Source organism: Jaculus jaculus, chromosome 1 (assembly GCF_020740685.1).
Source record: "Jaculus jaculus isolate mJacJac1 chromosome 1, mJacJac1.mat.Y.cur, whole genome shotgun sequence".
Taxonomy (NCBI): Eukaryota; Metazoa; Chordata; class Mammalia; order Rodentia; family Dipodidae; genus Jaculus; species Jaculus jaculus.
Window position 1 is genome coordinate 38,657,232 of NC_059102.1, and position 18,775 is coordinate 38,676,006.

Consider the following 18,775-nt stretch of genomic DNA (forward strand, 5'->3'; position numbering starts at 1 on the left):
GTACTCCAGTCACTTCTTTCCAGCACTATGATACCTTCTGAGTCATAAAGTCACTGCCATCTGAAAAGAGAAGATTCTCTACCCAAAGTGAGAGTAGCATTAATATAAGGGTATGAATATTAAGAGAAGTGCTTACTGGGCAGTTTGATAAGCATAGTATATACACTTATCCAGACATCAGCAGATGTGCAGATGTTACCCCCTAGGGCTCATGACTACAATGGTTTTAAGTTTTCAGTATCAGGGATGTATTCCCCAACCCATGGAGCAGGCCTCCAGTCCAACTGGAGGGCAGTTGGTTTCCACCATGATAGAGTGCCACTATTGCACCCATTGGCTCATTTGGCCTGGCTGGCCAATTATAAGGCTTGCAGTGTCCACTGTTGAGTATCTTCACTAGTGATTTCTCTCTCTCCAATTGAACTGCATGCAGAATGGCTTCTTCAGCTGGTCCACATGGAGGAGGTTTTCTCAGCTCCAGCAGGATTTCTCAGTGGCTTTGCAGCCCAAGTATGTGGAGTCTTCAGCAATAGTGTCTTACCATCTATTCCTGGTGGGAAACCAAGGACCTCAGCAATGGTCTATAATGTTTTGGGGGCATCAGGGACCTCCCTGGCCAACAACTCACTGGAAGGTATCCCATCCCTGGCATTGAAAATTTTCTGGCAACGATCTATGGCTCCTGAGTGTTCCATTGTCCAAAACCGGAGGATTCCATATGATTTATTTATAGCCTCTTAGATTTTGATTAGCCCTCCCTCCACCTTTCCTTTACTCAATCGCTTCCCCTGACCTCACTTTGGGCCTTTTCATCCCTGTTAATCTATTCTCAATCTGCTTTTTTTTTTGGTTTTTCGAGGTAGGGTCTCACTCTGGTCCAGGCTGACCTAGAATTAACTCTGTAGTCTCAGGGTGGCCTTGAACTCACAGCGATTCTCCTACCTCTGCCTCCCGAGTGCTGGGACTAAAGGCGTGCACCACCACACCCGGCTTTAATGACTTTTTTGAGGTAGGGTCTCGCTCTAGCCCAGGTTAACCTGGAATGCAATCTCAGGGTGGTCATAAACACACAAGTGACACTTTCCTACTTTGGCCTCCCCAGTATTGGGATTAAAGGAGTGTGCTTCCATGTCCAACAGAGAGAGAATGGGCACACCAGGGCCTCTAGCCACTACAGACTCCAGATGCATGTGCCACTTTGTGCATCTGAACTTACATGGGTACTGGGGAAATGAACTTCTGTCTTTAGGCTTTCTGGGCTTTGCAAGCAAGCACTTTTATCTGCCAAGCCATTTTCCTAGCCCCCAACTTGCTTCTGGTGGTTCAATTCAGGTGTCCCCATAAACTTAGGTGTTCTTAATGCTAGGTTCCCAGCTGATGGAGATTTGGGAATTAACATCTCTTGGAGACAGTGTATTGTTGGAAGCAGGCTTAAGGGTGTTATAGCCAGTTTCCCCTTGCCAGTTTTTGGCACACACTCCTGCTATGGTCTACCTTAGGTTGGCCAGGGGGTGATGGCCATCCTCTGCTCATGCCATCATTTTCCCCTGCTATGATGGAGCTTCCCCTCGAGCCTGTAAGCCAAAATAAACCTTTTCCCCCCACAAGCTGCTCTTGGTTGGGTGATTTCTGCCAGCAATGCAAACCTGACTGTAACAGTAAAGTGGTACCGAGAGTGAGGTTGCTGCTAGACACCTGACTGTGTGGCTTTGGCCTTTTGGAGCTGATTTTCAAGAGGAATGTGGGAGGATTTGAAACCTTGGCCTAAGAGATGCCTTACAGTGCTGTAAGTATACCTTGATGGACTATTCTGGTCAGAGTTGAAAGACCTGAATGCAGTAAGAACTATGGTTTGGCTTATGAGGGTGAGAAAGAGCTTTGCTTGGCCTGGGCTAGAAGCAGTTTGTGTGAAAGGCTTGCGTTTATGCTCGTGTCCTGAGAACTTGTGCAGGGTTGTAATGCGTAGAAACAGACTGATGTGAGCAGAGGGATATGGCACAAAAAGAAATGTTTAGGCTGAAACTGCTGCCTGTTCACCTGCAATTCAGATATTACAACCTTTGAGATTGGGCCAGGAGACCGGCACTGGGGCAACAGGAAGAATGTAGACTCTTTTGAAGGGGCCTGAGTGCTAAAGGAGTCCTGTTCTTCAAAGTCTGCTTTATTCCATCCTGGATTAACAAATTTGCACCCCACCTGTTATTGTGGAGTTTAGGAAATGCAGGAAAGAGAGGCTCATTGAGTTTGCAACATGGTCTTGTGTTTTGGAAATGGCTGTGGGCAGTGTGAAGCAGGTTTGTTGGATGTGTGGAGACCCAATGGAGCTGTGAGGATGGACCCTGGGTTGCAGTGGAGACCCAGTGGAGATGCCGGGACCACAAACGAGATGGCTGCCAAGGAGAGCTGCCGGTCCTAATGAAGTTTTCCAGGACTGTGAGTAGCCTAGCTGAAAGGGTGGAATTGCAATTCCAGAGACTTGTTGCTGGTTAGAATTATTGACATTGGGGCTGGAGAGATGGCTTAGTGGTTAAGGTACTTGCCTGCAAAGCCAAAGGACCTGGGTTCAATTCCCCAGGACCCACGTAAAGCATATACACAAGGTGGCACATATGTCTGGAATTCGTTTGCAGTGGCTGCAGGTCCTGGTACACCCATTATCTGTCTCTGCCTGCTTCTCTCAAATTAAAAAGTAAATAAATAAAAAAATATATATATATATGTGTGTATATATATATATACACATACATAGTATTATGGAACTTGGAGACTTGTCATTGACAAGAGTTGTTGGACTTGGAGTTAAAGAGTTTGAAGTTTGCCCTGTTTAAATCTTGTATTTGTTGAGTATTTCTTTGCTATGCCCAATGCCATCTTATGCAGTCAGTGTGAATGTTTATTTTGTGCCATTATGGATTTTGGGGGGATTTTTGTTGTTGTTGTTGTTATGGCTCAGTTAAAAGACCTTGGATTATGGGGATATTTGAACATCATTAAGAGTGATAAAAATATGGAAATGTGACTTTTAAAGTTGGATGAAGGCATTGCATTTTATATCACATATGGTTATTAGTTTATGGGAGCTAGGGGTGGAATGTGGTGGTTTGATTCAGGTGTTCTGAATGCTAGGTTTCCAGCTGATGGAGATTTGGGAATTAATAATTCCTGGAGGCAATGTATTATTGGGGGTGGGTTTATGGGTTTTATAGCCAGTTTCCCCATGCCAGTGTTTGGCACACTTTCATGTCCACCTTGTGTTGGCCAGGGAGTGATGTCCACCCTCTGCTCATGCCATTGTTTGCCCTGCCATCGTGGAGCTTCCCCTCGAGTGTATAAGCCAAAATAAACCCTTTTTTCCCCACAATCTGCCCTTGGTTGAGCGATTTCTGCCAGCAATGCAAACCTGATCGCAATGATGGGCTTAAACATTTTCCTCATGTTTTGTCTATTTTGTTTTTGAGACAAGGCCTCAAAACATTACTGTTTTAGCCTCTTAAGTGCTGGGATTATAGGCATGTACTGCCACGCCTGGCTGGAAGTTTATTGCTAAATCGAATTCCATTGTACAGATACACACACATTTTGTTTATTCATTCACCAGTTGATGGACAATTGGATTGCTTCCAATTTTGAAACTATGACTAAAGCTGCCGTGAACATTCACTTGCCTGTCTGTGTAGACATGCTTCCGTTTCCTTTGAGCAGAGTCCCACGAGAGGACTTATGGGTCATATAGTAAATTTATATTTAACTTTTCTTCTTTTTTTTTTTTTGCTTTTTTGAGGTAAGGTTTCACTCTAGTCCAGGCTGACCTGGAATTCACTATGTAGTCTCAGGGTGGCCTCAAACTCATGGTGATCCTCCCACCTCTGCCTCCCGAGTGCTGGCATTAGAGGCGTGCGCCACCATGCCCAGCCCTTATTTAGTTTTTAAAACAGTTTTACTAATCCAGGTTGGGCTTGAATTCACTGTATCTCTACTTGAGACCACTTGAGCTTCTGATCTTCCTTCCTCTACCTTTCAAGCTCTCGGTTACAGGTCTGAACCACCACACCTGTCTTTTTTGATAGCCTGCTTGTGGATATACAGTAGAATCTTGTGTCTTTTTTAATGGTTCCATAAAACTTTATTTAATAAATATTTTTACTTGAAGCACAGAGAGAACGGACACACCAGGGCCTCTTGCCACTTCAAAGGCACTCCAGATGCCTGTGCCACTTTGTGCATCTGCCTTTACGTGGATACTGGAGAATCAAACTGGGCTGTCAGGCTTTGCAAGGAAGCACCTTTAACCACTGAGCCATCTCCCCAGCCCTACTTGAGACAAGGTCTCATGTATCCCAAGCTGGCCTTGAACCTGCTATGTAGCTGAAATTTTCCTTAAATGTCTCATCCTCCGGCCTACACTGCTTGGGTGCTGGGATTAAGGAATGTGCCACCACGTCCAGCTGAATTGGTGCTAGGGATCGAACCCAGGGCTTTGTGCATGCTAGGTGAGAACCGTACCAGCTAAACCACATTCCCAGCCCCACCACTGTGGTTTAATTTACCTTTTCTTCATCACTCTAATGATATTGACCATATATATTTTTGTTTTGTTTTTGTTTTCTGAGGGAGGGTCTCACTCTAGCTCAGGCTGACCTGGAATTCACTATGTAGTCTCAGGGTGGCTTTGAACTCATGGCGATCCTCCTACCTCTGCCTCCCAAGTGCTGGGATTAAAGGCATGTGCCACCACACCCAGCTTATATTGAGCATATTTTTGTGTATTTATTAGCCTGTATAGCAAATTCCTCTGAATTCCAGTGTTCCCTCCTGGTGGGAAGAGGGAGGCTAGGCGGCTCAGGAAATCAACATGCTAGAAGAGCTGAAACTTAAAAGGTCACATGACTACTTTCCAAGCCATGTACTCTCCAAGTTATGTAGTCTTAGGCTGGCCTTGAACTCACAGCAACCCTCCTACCTCTACCTCCTGAGTGCTAGGATTAAAGGCATGTGCCACCATGCCCAGCTATTTTACTCAACTTTTTGTGTTTATTTATTTTGTAGTGCTGAGGATGGAACCCAGAGTTTCACATATACTAGGGTCCACCACTGATCTACAATCCCCATTCAGTCCTGCCCAATTTTAAATGAATTAACCTTATGATATTGTATTGTATTATCTTAGTTATATGGTGTGGTTTTTTTCGGAGGGGGTGTTGAGGTAGTATTGCAGTCAGGTTCCCACTGCTGGTAGAAATCACCCAACCAAGAGCAGCTTCTGGGAAAAAGATATTTATTTTGGCCTACCTTCTCAAGGGGAAGCTCCACAATGGCAGGGGAAAATGATGGCATGAGCAGAGGGTAGACATCACCCCCTGGCCAACATCAGGTGGACAATAGCAACAGAAGAGTGTGCCAAACACTGGCATGGGGAAACTGGCTATAACATGCATAAACCCGCCCCCAAGAATACACTCCCTCCAGGAGGCATTAATTATCAAATTTTCATCAGCTGGGAATTTAGCATTCAGAACACCTAAGTTTATGGGGGACACCTGAATCAAGCCACCACAGGTAGGGTCTTGCTCTAGCCCAGGCTGGTCTGGAATTCACTATGAAGTCTCAGGCTGGCCTCAAACTCACCGCAATCCTCCTATCTCTGCCTCCCAAGTGCTGGGATTAAAGGTGTGTGCCATCACACCCGGCTGTGAATTACATTTTAGTAAATTGCTGGGCTAGAGTGAGACCCTACCTCGAGGAAAAAAAAGAAACGTATAATTCACATACTATAAAACTTATGGGGAATGGACTGGGGATAAAGCTCAGTTTGGTAGAGTGTTTGTCTAGTATACAAGAAGCCCTGGGTTCCATCCCTTGTACCACATAAACCAGATGTGGGGCACATGCCTGTAATCCCAGCACTTGGGAGGGAGGAGGCTACATAGCAATTCTACTTGTAAACATATAACTAAGAGAATCGTAAGCAAGAACTCCAGCAGGTATTTGTACAGTATTCCCAACAGCATTATTCACTTCTGAAAGCCCTCACATTCTTTGGGTACCAACTATTTTTTGTTTGATTTTTAAAAAAATTAATAGGGCTGGAAAGATAGCTTAGCAGATAAGGCATTTGCCTGCAAAGCCAAAGGATCCCTGTTTGATTCTCCAGCACCCACGTAAGCCAGAAGCACAAGGAGGCGCATGCATCTGGAGTTCGTTTGCAATGGCTGAAGACCCTGGCACGCCCATTCTCTCCCTCTCTCTCTCTGCTTCCTTCTGTCTCTCAAATAAATAAATAAATAAAGTTTTTTTTTTAATTAATAAACTAAATTTATTTATTTGAGAGAGAGGAAGAAAGAGAGAATGGAGATACAAGGGCCTCTAGCCACTGCAAACAAACTCTAGATGCATGTGTCATTATTATGTGCATCTGGCTTTACATGGGTACTGGGGAATTGAACCTGGACCCTTAGGCAGACAAACACATTAACCACTAAGCCACTAAACCATCTCTCCAGCAGCCTTGTTTTTGTTTTTGTTTTTTTTTTTTTTTGGTTATTTTTCAAGGTAGGGTCTCACTGTAGTCCAGGCTGACCTGGAATTCACTATGTAGTCTCTCAGGCTGGCCTTGAACTCACAGTGATCCTCCTACCTCTGCCTCCCAAGTGCTGGGACTAAAGGTATGTGCCACCATGCCTACCTTGTTTGGCTTTTTTTTCAAGGTAGGATTTTATTCTAGCCTAGGCTGACCTGGAATGCATTCTGTTTTTTTTTTTTTTTTAATTTTTTTGTTATTCAAGGTAGTGTCTCAATCTAGCTCAGGTTTACCTGTAATTCACTATGTAGTCTCAGGATGACCTTGAATTTATGGTAATCCCCCTACCTCTGCCTCCCTAGTGCTGAGATTAAAGGCATGCGCCACCATGCCTGGCTCTGGAACTCATTCTGTAGTCCTAGGCTGGCCTCAAACTCACAGTAGTCTTCCTATCTCTGCCTCCTGAGCGCTGGAACTAAAGGCATGTGATACCCTGGCCACGTACCACTCTTAAAATAAATGCAAGTGGGCTGCATGGTTCAGCAGTTAAGTGTGCTTCTTGCACAAACACGAGGGCCTGAGGGGCCTGATTCACCAGAGTTAGACTCTCCACATTACACACACACCACATCACACACACACATACACCCCATTACAAGCACCTAAGCAACAACAAATAAACAATTAAAAAAAAATGTAGCCTAGCCGGGCATGGTGGTGCACGCCTTTAATCCCAGCACTTGGGAGGCAGAGGTAGGAGTATCACTGTGAGTTCGAGGCCACCCTGAGACTACATAGTGAATTCCAGGTCAGCCTGGGCTAGAGTGAGATCCTACCTCGAAAAACCAAAACCAAAACAAACAAACAAAAATGTAGCCAGATGTGGTGGTGCACACCTTTAATCCCAGTTCTTGGGAGACCAAGGTAGGAAGATCACTGTGAGTTTGAGGCCACCCTGAGACTGCATAGTGAATTCTAGGTCAGCCTGGGCTAGAGCAAGACCTTACCTCAAAAAAACAACAGAAAAAAATTTTTTTTAGATGCAAGTAAGAACTCCTTGCCAACACCCACCTCTACCTAGCCTTGTACTTACAGCTGTAGCTTTCCCTCCAGCAACCTACACACAGTGGCCCTCAATGAATCCAACCAACCAGATCAAAAATATAGGAAATACAGAAAAGTGTAGGTGTGTGTGTGTGGGGGGGAGGGGGAATCACAATTGGACCTGCACAAACTTTAAAAAAAAATTTTTTTTAATAATTTTATTTTTATTTATTTATTTAAGATAGGGAAAGAGGCAGAGTAAGAGAGAGAGAATGGGCGCCAGAGCTTCCAACCACTGCAAATGAACTCCAGATACACGCACCACCTTTGCATCTGGATTATGTGGGTCCTGGGGAATTGAACCAAGGTCCAATGGCTTTGCAGGCAAGCACCTTAACCACTAAGCCATCTCTCCAGTCCCAGACTTATGCAAACTTAAAAAAAAATAGTCCCCAAACATCATAGTATAACAACTATTTACGTAGGTTTTTTTTTTTTTTTTAATTTTGTTTTGTTTTTTTCAAGGTAGGGTCTCACTCTAGCCCAGGCTGACCTGGCATTCACTATGTAGTCTCAGGGTAGCCTCGAACTCATGATGATCCTCCTACTTCTGTCTCCCAAGTGCTGAGATTAAAGGTGTGTGCCACCACGCCTGGCTATTTACATAGTTTTTACATTGTTTTGGGTATTATAAGAAATTTATGGACAAAGGAGAAAGTGTGTGGGAGGGAGGGAGGGAATTAACATGGGATTTTTTTTATAATCATGGAAAATGCTAATAAAAATTTAAAAAAAATTAATTTATGGATTTCATAGGTGCTGAGCAAATACTAGGGCATTATATGTAAGGGACTTGCACATCCATAGCTATTGGTATCTTTTTTTTGGGGGGGGGTTTCGAGGTAGGGTCTCACTCTAGCCCAGGCTGACCTGGAATTCACTATGTAGTCTCAGGGTGGCCTCGAACTCACGGCGATCCTCCTACCTCAGCCTCCTGAGTGCTGGGATTAAAGGTGTGCGCCACCATGCCCAGCTTGCTATTGGTGTCTTTAGGGGCTCTTAGAACCAATGTCCTACACATACTGAGGGGGGGACTGTGTACAGTGTAGTTGTGTGACTGGGGGAGGGGTTGCTATCTTCCACCTGTCACTTCCAAAATTGTCCTGGATTTGGAACTCTACTGGCACAATAGGAAAAGACACTGCATGGTCACAGAGGTCAGCATGCACCTTTTCTGTTCAGTGGCTGGAACTCAGTTACTTGGCTACACTTAACTGCAAAAGGATCTAATTGTGCTTCTGGGGAAAAGAGTTCATAGAAACATTGCCACATTGTCCTTGAGGTGCCCAGCTGGGTCACTTTCTCCACAAGTGTTTCCTAATTCATTATAACTGTGCTAGGTGGTTCCCAGAGAGAGCTACTACACCTGGATCCTAGTCCTTTCATTTTATTTATTTATTTTTAACTATTTTACTTATTATTTGAAAGAGAATGAGCACACCAGGGCCTCCAGCCACTATAAATGAACTCTAGACCCATGCAGTACCTTGTACATCCGGTTGTGCGTTATGTGGGTACCGGAGGCTAGAACCTGGGCCCTTAAACTTCATAGGCAAGTGCGTTAACTACTAAGCCATCTCTCCATCCCCTGCCCTCAGTCCTTTTATGATTCATGTGTAAGATAGGATAAAATAATGCTTTATATATTTCCTATATTAGATTGTGTATTTCTTTCCTACTATTGTTTTAACAGATTCCCAGAAAACCTAGTGGCTTAAAGTAACACAATCTATCTTTTGAGTCTGGTGGTCAGAAACCTGAAGTGAGTTAAAATCAAGGCATTAGGGACTTTTCCATTCCGGAAACCCCCCTTACCTCCTTGGGCAAGAGTTCTGCCTTTCTTCCTTCTCTCAAGTTCTATCCATAAAAACTCTGTCTTAAAAAATCAAGGTGGAGGGCTGGAGAGATGGCTTAGCGGTTAAGCGCTTGCCTGTGAAGCCTAAGGACCCCGGTTCGAGGCTCAGTTCCCCAGGTCCCACGTTAGCCAGATGCACAAGGGGGCGCACGCGTCTGGAGTTCGTTTGCAGAGGCTGGAAGCCCTGGCACGCCCATTCTCTCTCTCTCCCTCTATCTGTCTTTCTCTCTGTGTTTGTCGCTCTCAAATAAATAAATAAATAAATAAATAAATAAATAAATAAATAAATAAATAATCAAGGTGGAGCCAGGCGTGGTGGCGCACGCCTTTAATCCCAGCACTTAGGAGGCAGAGGTAGGAGGATTGCCAAGAGTTTGAGGCCACCCTGAGACTCCATAGTGAATTCCAGGTCATCCTGGGCTAGAGTGAAACCCTACCTCAAAAAAAAAAATGGATGTTCAACATGCACAAATCAATAAATGTAATGCATCATATAAATGGTCTGAAGGACAAAAATCACATGATCATCTCAATAGATGCAGAAAAGGTGTTCGGCAAACTCCAACATCCTTTTATGGTAAAAGTATTACAGAAACTGGGAATAGAAGGAGTATATCTCAACATAATGAAAGCTATTTATGACAAACCTACAGCCAACATAATACTAAATGGAGAAAAACTTGAAGCTTTTCCACTAAATTCAGGAGCAAAACAAGGGTGTCTACTATCCCCACTTTTATTTAATATAGTACTGGACGTCTTAGCTATAGCAATAAGTCAAGAGACACTCATACAAGGGATACAAATTGGAAAGGAAGAGATCAAGTTATCATTATTTGCAGATGATATGACTCTATACATTAAAGACTCTACCAGCAAATAGTTAGAGCTGATAAACACTTTTAGCAATGTAACAGGATACAAAATAAATACACAGAAATCAGTAGCTTTCCAATATACTAACAACAAGCATGTGGAGGATGAAATCAGGAAATCTCTCCCATTCACAATTTCCTCAAAAAATATATATATAAAGTACCTTGGAATAAACCTAACCAAGGAAGTGAAGGATCCCTATAATGAGAACTTTAAAAAACATTCAAGTGAGAAATTGCAGAAGACACAAGGAAATGGAAAGACATCTTATGTTCTTGGATTGGAAGAATCAATATTGTGAAAATGTCAATCTTATCAAAAGCAATCTACACATTTAATGTAATCCCCATTAAAATTCCAATGGCATTCCTCACAGAAATATAAAAAATGATCCTAAAATTCTTTTGGAAGCACAAAAAAACCTCAAATAGCCAAAACAATTTTGAGCCACAAAAATAAGGATGGTGGCATCACCATACTCAATTTTAAACTATATTACAAAGCCATAGTAACAAAAACAGCATGGCGTTGGCACAAAGACAGACATGTAGATTAATGGAACAGAATGAGGACCCAGATGTTAATCCAGGCAGCTACAGCGATCTTAATCTGGCATGGTGTGGCATATGCCTTTAGTCCCAGCACTTGGAAGGCAGAGGTAGGACTACATAGTGAATGCCAGGTCAGCCTGAACTAAAGTGAGATCATACCTTGAAAAAAAAATAGTTCATTTGGGCTGGAGAGATGGCTTAGCAGTTAAGGTGTTTGTTTGTGAAGCCAAAGGACCTAGGTTCGATTCCTTGGGACCCACATAATCCAGATGCACAAGGTGGTGCATATGACGGGAGTTCATTTACAGTGGCTGAAAGCCCTGGTATGCCCATTCTCTTTCTCTCCCTCAAATACATAAATAAATATGGAAAAATGCTTTTTAAAAAGTTTTTTTTTTATCTACTCTGTTCCGATTTTTTGTTTTGTTTTTGAGTGGCCTCAAACTCAAAGCGATCCTCCTACTTCTGCCTCCTGAGTGCTGGGATTAAAGGCGTGTACCACCATGCCCATGCCCAGCTCCATTCTTTCTTTCTTTCTTTCTTTTTTTTTTTCAAGGTAGGGTCTCACTATAGCCTAGGCTGACCTGGAACTCACTCTATGGTCTCAGGCTGGCCTCCAACTCAGGGAAATCCTCCTATTCTGCCTTCAGAGTGGTGGGCCTCGCTACCTTGTCCTGCTACTCCATTCTTTTTATTTACGAGAGAGAGAGAGAGAGAGGGAGAGAGGGAGAGAGGGAGAGAGGGAGAGAGGGAGAGAGGGAGAGAGGGAGAGAGGGAGAGAGGGCGCGTGCGCGCGCAGGGCCACCAGCCACTGCAAACAAACTCCACACGCATGCGCCCCCTTGTGCATCTGACTAACGTGGGTCCTGAAGAGTTGAACTGGGATTCTCTGGCTTTGTAGGTAAGCGCTTTAACCGCTAAACCATCTCTCCAGCCCTTTTTTCTGAGGTAGGGTCTTGCTCTAGCTCAGGCTGACCTGGAATTCACTATGAAGTCTCAGGGTGGACTCAAACTCTTGGCAATCCTCCTACCTCTGCCTCCCAAGTGCTGGGATTAAAGGCGTGCGCCACCACGCCCGGCTTATCCATTTTGAGACAGAGAGAAGGAGAGAATGGAAATGCCAGGCCAGCCACTGCAAATGAACTCCAGATGCATGTGCCCCCTTGTGCATCTGACTTATGTTGGCACTGGGGAATCTAACCTGGACCCTCAGGCTTCACAGGCAAACACCTTAACCACTAAGCCATCCTTCCAGCCACCCCACCCCCAAAAGTATTTCCCTAAAGTGTAAATTCATTCTAGTACTACCCTTAGGGGCCATAGGATGAACCTTCCAGAATACAGCAACCCCCATTTTGCAGATTGGGAACTGGAGGTACAAAGTGACCCCACCCTGATGTGACTCCCAGCCTAGTGATCAGCCCCCGTTACCCTTGCTGAGTGCAGGTAACTTAAAAATGAGGTTCGGAGGCAGGCAATCTCCTTGGGGCAAACTCCAGTGCTGTCTGAATGAGTGCCCAAACCCCTGGAGTGCTGGGTCTCTCTCCCTGGGTGTTTCTGCATGCTCTCAATGTCTCTTTCCAGGCAGGCAGCCAGTGTGCCAGGCACATGGCTCTCCTAGCTTCCTTTTCTGATACCTTCTCATTACTTTTAATTGCATCTGAGCCTCTCTGGCATCTTGTATTTTGCCTCCTAATACGAGACATTCCTCCGCCTCCCACTGGTCCAGAAGAGCACTTCTCTCTCAGAGGTCTCCTGAGGAGTGGCCCCAGAAAATGGAGCGGGTCTCTAGTAAGTCGTCCATCTCTGTAATGAACAGACTGATGTCCGCATCCCAGCATATTTACATAGCAATCTGCACACCAAAGCAACAATGCAAAGGGAAGGTTATTTTTTTTTAATGCCATCTCACAGCTCCATTTCCTGTAGTAGTAAGCACACTATTGGAATTACCCTGACAGGAAGACAAAACAACTTCCAGGGATGCTGGGTTAGAAACAATAGCTTTGCCAGACCCATTAATGTTTAAAGTCAATGGAGCATAAAACTGCTTTTCTCTACTTACAGCCAGGCATCATCTTACTGAGAAGTGTGTGTGGGGGGGGTAATTCCCATTTTAACTCTACCAAAATCCATAAGCCCTCCCCTAATTTTCATTCTCCTTGAAATTCTCCAGTAAGTACCATCAGAATAAAAATGAGACTCTCTCCGGGGGGAATGGCTTCCAGTCCTCAGCAGTAAAGTGTGTGAAGAGCTCGCAGTGAGATGGAAAAGGGAGCTTGGTCCTGGGAAAGGTGCCCTCACTCAAACCTGCAGAACTCGTTGTGGTGACACACTCTGGAACTTGGAAGCCCCTGGGCTGCTTTCAGGGAAGTCCTAAATAATCCTAGGTCAGAGTGGACCAGGAAGCAGAATTCTAGGGGCCAAAGCCAGTCCAAGGAAGTAGTTCCTTCAGGATCTGTTTTACTTACTGGGCACAAGGTGAAACCTTTATTTTTAATATATTAGCTGCTTCCCAGGGGAATCGCTGGAAGCTAGCCCAGCCTCTGTCAGTAAACCACTGGACCTAATCCCAGGGTACATTTGTGTAATGCCTGACAAAGCTCGCTCCCGTCATCTCATTTGATCCTGAAAACAATCCTCAGAGGGAGGCACGGATTATTATTATTATTTTCCATTTTACAAGAGAAAAACACTTGTAAACTGATTTGCCAGGATTCTGACACCCAGGTTTTAACCGGAATGAGGTCTCTGTACAATCTGTTCAGAGGTCCACACAAGAGATGGTCAAAATATTCCCAGCCCCACCCAGTCAACAGCAGCAGTCCAACCAGCACCTGGAGAGTCTGTGTGTTTGTGTACAGCACTACCCACACCTGTCTTAGCAAGGAAATACAGACCTGGCTAGCAAGCTCTCTGGGGAAAAATGTTAATCTCATCTCCCTCTACCAAAGACCAAAATTAAACGCAGATGGATTTGAGAGAGAGAGAGAGGAAAGACTCAGGCATTAGAAAATAGATATTTTTTTTAAAAAGGGAAAAAGAAAATAGATATTTTCTATAGAAATAGAACTAAGCTTTTAATAACATTCTGGAGGCAAGGAGACTAAATTTAACATCATGTTAAGTCTCAAAGGAAGGAATTTTATAGATTTGACTACATTACAATTTGTTAAGTTTTACTGTGGGAAATTTACTGTCCTGAGCCAACAAAAACTATAAACATTTATAGCAAAATAAGGGCGGAAAGGGTTAACTTTTGTATGTAGAGGATATATATATATATATGTAACACACTCATATATAAGCATAGAGTAAGCATTGTGAAATTTAAAAAGAAAGTACATTTCATTAAAACTAGAAAACTGAAATTGAAAAATGTCGATTTCATGTGAAATCGTCAAAAGTGTTACAGAGACAATATTCAAAGTCTAGAGAAGGTGCCACGAGTTATGAATGCTCACAGGTTAATGACAGAAGAGTAATACATTGACCCAGTTCTTGCGAAGTGATTTTTGTGTATTTACCAAAAACCTTAAAATAACCATATCCTTTGACCCGAAACTCCACTCCTGCGAATATGCTCTAAGGAAAGAACCATAAATAATGGAAAAGTTTTATGAGCGAAAAACGTTTAACACACTTATTTACAACGGTGAAGTCAGGCAAACATTGAATGCCAAAGGAATTTAAACAATTCCTGGCATTTAATGGAAACTTACGTAATCATCAAATGTTTTCAGAGTGCATGTAGTAACTTGAAAAGCTCTCGTGATGTAATAAGAGGTTTTTAAAAAAAATGTATTATTGTGTGTGCGGCTGCTTGTACACTGTGCAGAAAAAGTAAAGGAAAACTATGCTGATCATGTTTGGAGTCCTACGACTACGAGAAATCTTTCCTTTGAACTTAAAAAAAAAAAAAAAAAAAAAAAAAACTTAGTCAACTGTGGCCATGTGCGCGGATGGGGCTTAAAGGCTGGGGCGCCTGCGACGCCGCCTCGGCAGGCCGGCTCCCACCTCTCTCCCCGCCCCCAGCCACCGCCCGGCCCGCGGCCGCCGAGCGGGAGAGCGGGGCGGGCACGAGCGCCGCGGACACGTGGGAGGGAGCGGACGCGCCGGGGGAGGGGCCGGCTGCGGGGGTGTGTCCGCGAGTGGGAGAGGCCAACTCCCGCCGCCTCCGAGCCGACGTCCTTTCCTAGTTTTCCCGGGGCCCGGCTTGATGCCAGGCGCCCCACATCGCAGGTTACCCTCCTAGACGCGGAGACGGGCGCAGACCCGCGAGCGCTCGGGCCGCGCTCCCACGCCGCGCGCGCCGCGCCTTCCCGCGTGTCCCCCCTCGGGCCCGCGCGGTGGTAGGAGCCGCGCGACGTCACCCATTGTTTACAAATCAACCGGAGCCGGCAGGATTCCGGCTCCCGCGGCTGCAGGCGCGCGGCGCGAGTGCCCGGTGGCCCCGGCTTCCGCGTCCCCCACCCCCGGCCCCAGCCCCACTCCCGGCCCCGCTCCCGCCTCCGCCTCCGCCTCCGCCGTGACCCGCCGAGCCGGCGGGCAGCCGAGCCGCCAGCGACGCCCGCGGAGCCTCGGGGGCCGGGGCGGGGGGCCATGCCGTGCCGGAGGGAGGAGGAAGAGGAAGCCGGCGAGGAAGCGGAGGGGGAGGAGGAGGAGGAGGACAGCTTCCTCCTGCTGGAGCAGTCGGTGACGCTGGGCGGCTCGGGCGAGGTGGACCGGCTGGTGGCCCAGATCGGCGAGACGCTGCAGCTGGACGCGGCGCACGACAGCCCGGCCTCCCCGTGTGCGCCCCCCGGGCCGCCGCCGCCGCAGCCCCCGAGGCCCCAGGCGGCGCTGCCGGCGGCCAAGGCCCGGGCCCCCGCCGTGCCGCTGCTGCGGCCGCTCGGGTCGGCTGAGGCTGGGGGCCCGGCGCCCCCGGGGGCCCTGCGCTGCGCCCTGGGGGACCGCGGCCGCGTGCGGGGCCGGGCTGCACCCTACTGCGTGGCGGAGCTCGCCGCAGGCCCCAACGCGCTGCCGGGACCGTGCCGGCGAGGATGGCTTCGGGGAGCCGTCGCCTCTCGGCGCCTCCGGCAGCAACGATGGACCCAAGCCGGAGCACGCGCGGGCGACGACGACCCTCACCGGCTCCTGCAGCAGCTCGTGCTCTCGGGAAACCTCATCAAGGAAGCGGTGCGGAGGCTCCAGCGAGCCGTCGCCGCCGTCGCAGCCACGAGCCCCGCGGGCGCCCCTGGGTCCGGAGGCGGCCGCGGTGGACCGGACCCCGTTACCCTGCAGACCTCGGGCGGCTTGCTCTGACCCGGGCCCCCTGGCGGAGGGAGAGGACGCCGCTGGGCACAGACCGCCCCACGCAGCGTCCAGCTTCCGACCACCCCAAGCCACTCTCGATCCTGGGGGCGACAGCCGAGAAGTTACCGGCCCAGGAGAGGCTGTTGGAGGAAACGTAAAACGTGGCGGAATGCACCGGCCTGCCTTGTCTGTGCCGCGCGAGGATCTCCCCGGCCATCCTGGTCGAGGACCTGGGATATAAACTGGGACAGAACTACGGCAGCTACTTGCATCGACTTGTACCTGACTTAGCCCTTGGGGGCATCGTGTGTTTGGGTTGTTTAAAAGAGATAAGGCTCGCAGGGGGCGGGAATCGCGAGGGCTTTCTAACAATACTTGAAAACTAATGGCAGGCATACATTGTCTCGTTATTTTCCGGCGGAGGAGCTTACAGAATTTGGTGCTACAATTGCTGTGCAAAGAGATTCTGGGGTGAAGATATAGAAGTTTGGCAGTGGTGGGTGGGTTGACATCGCCCGCTTCATTGGTGACCGGTGGAAGTGGGCAGCGGGACCTAGGTGGAGGATTTCTCGAACGGGGGTGAGGGGGCGCGTTAGAGTGGAATTGGAATGTGAACTTGTAAATGACTTGACCTTGCCAACTTTGGTTCAAGGTCAGCTTGGCTATGAGCTTAGGGCTGGGGGGAGGCCTGGGAGAGCTAGCTCATCATTGGGGTCTTGTCTGCCTTGCTCCAAGAAGCAGCCCTGTGTGTTTTGCCACCTCTTGGGGTCTCCCGAGGACACGCAGGCCGAGAAGGACGCGTGGGGAGAGTTAGTTGCCTTTTCTGTGCTTTTCTGTTTCCAGAACTCCTCCCCTCGCTCGGCCACTCTTGGCCACGCCACCAGCTTTCTCAGAAACGACCATAAACAATCCTGTCCTCCCTGCCAGCCGTCTTATTTCTGGTGTCTGTGGGCTTGGATGAGAGCCCTGGACGCTTCTCGGCTCTGCTCTGGCCCTCTGCAGCCGTGGACTGTAGCCTGCGTGGTCCTTCACCAGCCAGCTCCTCTTTGTGAGTGACAAGAAACCGGTTTTAAAATGTGACTCTCCCCGAGGAGGAACCGCTGGTTTTACCCTTGTGAAACTTGACGGCACTTTAGTAAGGTGCCACCTCCAAACTTTAAGGTAGCTAAACCAGTTTTTTTTTTTAATTTTAATTTTAACTTTAAAGATTCAATGGCTTGTTCATCCTCCAGATGTAGCTGTTGACGTACACTTCGCAACGGAGTGTCTGAAATTGTGGTGGTCCTGATTCATAGGATTTCTTAATTAAAATGTCTGCTGAATAAATTTGGTTTTTGTTTTGGAACAGGGTTTGGCTTTTTTGGTGGGAAGTGGGGGAGAGAGGAAGAATTCACTGGGTGTACCCTCAATTAGGAAAGAGTGCACTTGGGTAAGTAGTGCGCCTGGGTCAGTCTGGGCCCAGTGTCTCCTACCGTCAAATCGCAACCCTCTTAAAAGCTTGCAGTGTTTGAGTGCTTCTCGGTTGATTTTCCACAGAATCAGAAAATTAAGTCTGGGCCTTTAGAAGCTGCTCCGTGGGCTCCCATCCCCACTGGGGAGAAACCATATTCTAGGAATGCTTTCTGGGCTTGAGGACCAGAGGCACTGAGAAGGCAGAGAGCTAGGTTTTCCTCTGAATCAGGCAAAACCAATCTTTTTTTTGTTTGTTTGTTTGTTTTTTTAAATTATTTTTATTTATTTGAGAGCAACAGAGAAAGAGGCAGAGAGGGAGAGCGGGAGAGAGAGAGAGAGAGAGAATGGGCAAGCCAGAGCCTCCAGCCACTACAAACGAACTCCAGACACGTGCTCCCCCCCCTTGTGCAATTGGCTAACGTGGGTCCTGGGGAATCGAGCCTCGAACTGGGATCCTCAGGCTTCACAGGCAAGCACTTAACCGTTAAGCCATCTCTCCACTCCCCCCTTTTGTTTTTAACATTTTTTTTATTTAAAACTTTCTAAAAGTTGTTTTTGTTTAATTAATTTGTTTATTTGAAAGTGACAGAAAGAGGCAGATAGAGAAATGGGTGCGCCAGCCACTGCAAACGAACTCCAGATGCGTGTATCCCCTTGTGCATTTGCCTTATGTGGGTCCTGGGGAATCCAACTGAGGTCCTTTGGCTTTGCAGGCAAACGCCTTAACTGCTGAGCCATCTCTCCAATCCCCCCCCCCCTTTTAAATACTTTTTATTAGAGAGAATCGGTGCACCAGGGCCTCCTGTTGCTACAAAGGACCTCCAGACTCATGCACCACTTTGTGCATCTGGCTTTATGTGGGTACTGGGGAATTGAACTTGGGCTGTCAGGCTTTGCAATCAAGCAACTTTAACTGCTTAGCCATCTCTCCAGCTCCAATCTGTTTTGTTCTTTTAGACCCAATGTGAAACTGTGACCTAAGGAAAGGAAAACACGGTTTTCTAGTTAATTCTTTGGTAGTTGCAAAATGGCTTGGTTTAAGCAGGCAGGGGAATTTATGTTCTTGAGGCATTCTTCTCCTCTCCACCCCCCAGGTAGGGTCTTATTCTAGCCCAGGCTGACCTG

The 18,775-nt window shown here is 46.9% G+C and overlaps 1 protein-coding gene across 1 annotated transcript; it reads left to right on the forward strand.

Moving 5' to 3' along the window:
* The first annotated feature begins 15,495 nt into the window (after nucleotides 1-15,495).
* On the forward strand, nucleotides 15,496-16,345 carry Frat2 (FRAT regulator of WNT signaling pathway 2). Its single transcript, XM_004669914.3, has one exon. The coding sequence runs from the start codon at nucleotides 15,506-15,508 to the stop codon at nucleotides 16,205-16,207; it is 702 nt and encodes a 233-aa protein (XP_004669971.3). The 5' UTR covers nucleotides 15,496-15,505; the 3' UTR covers nucleotides 16,208-16,345.
* The last annotated feature ends 2,430 nt before the right edge of the window (nucleotides 16,346-18,775 follow it).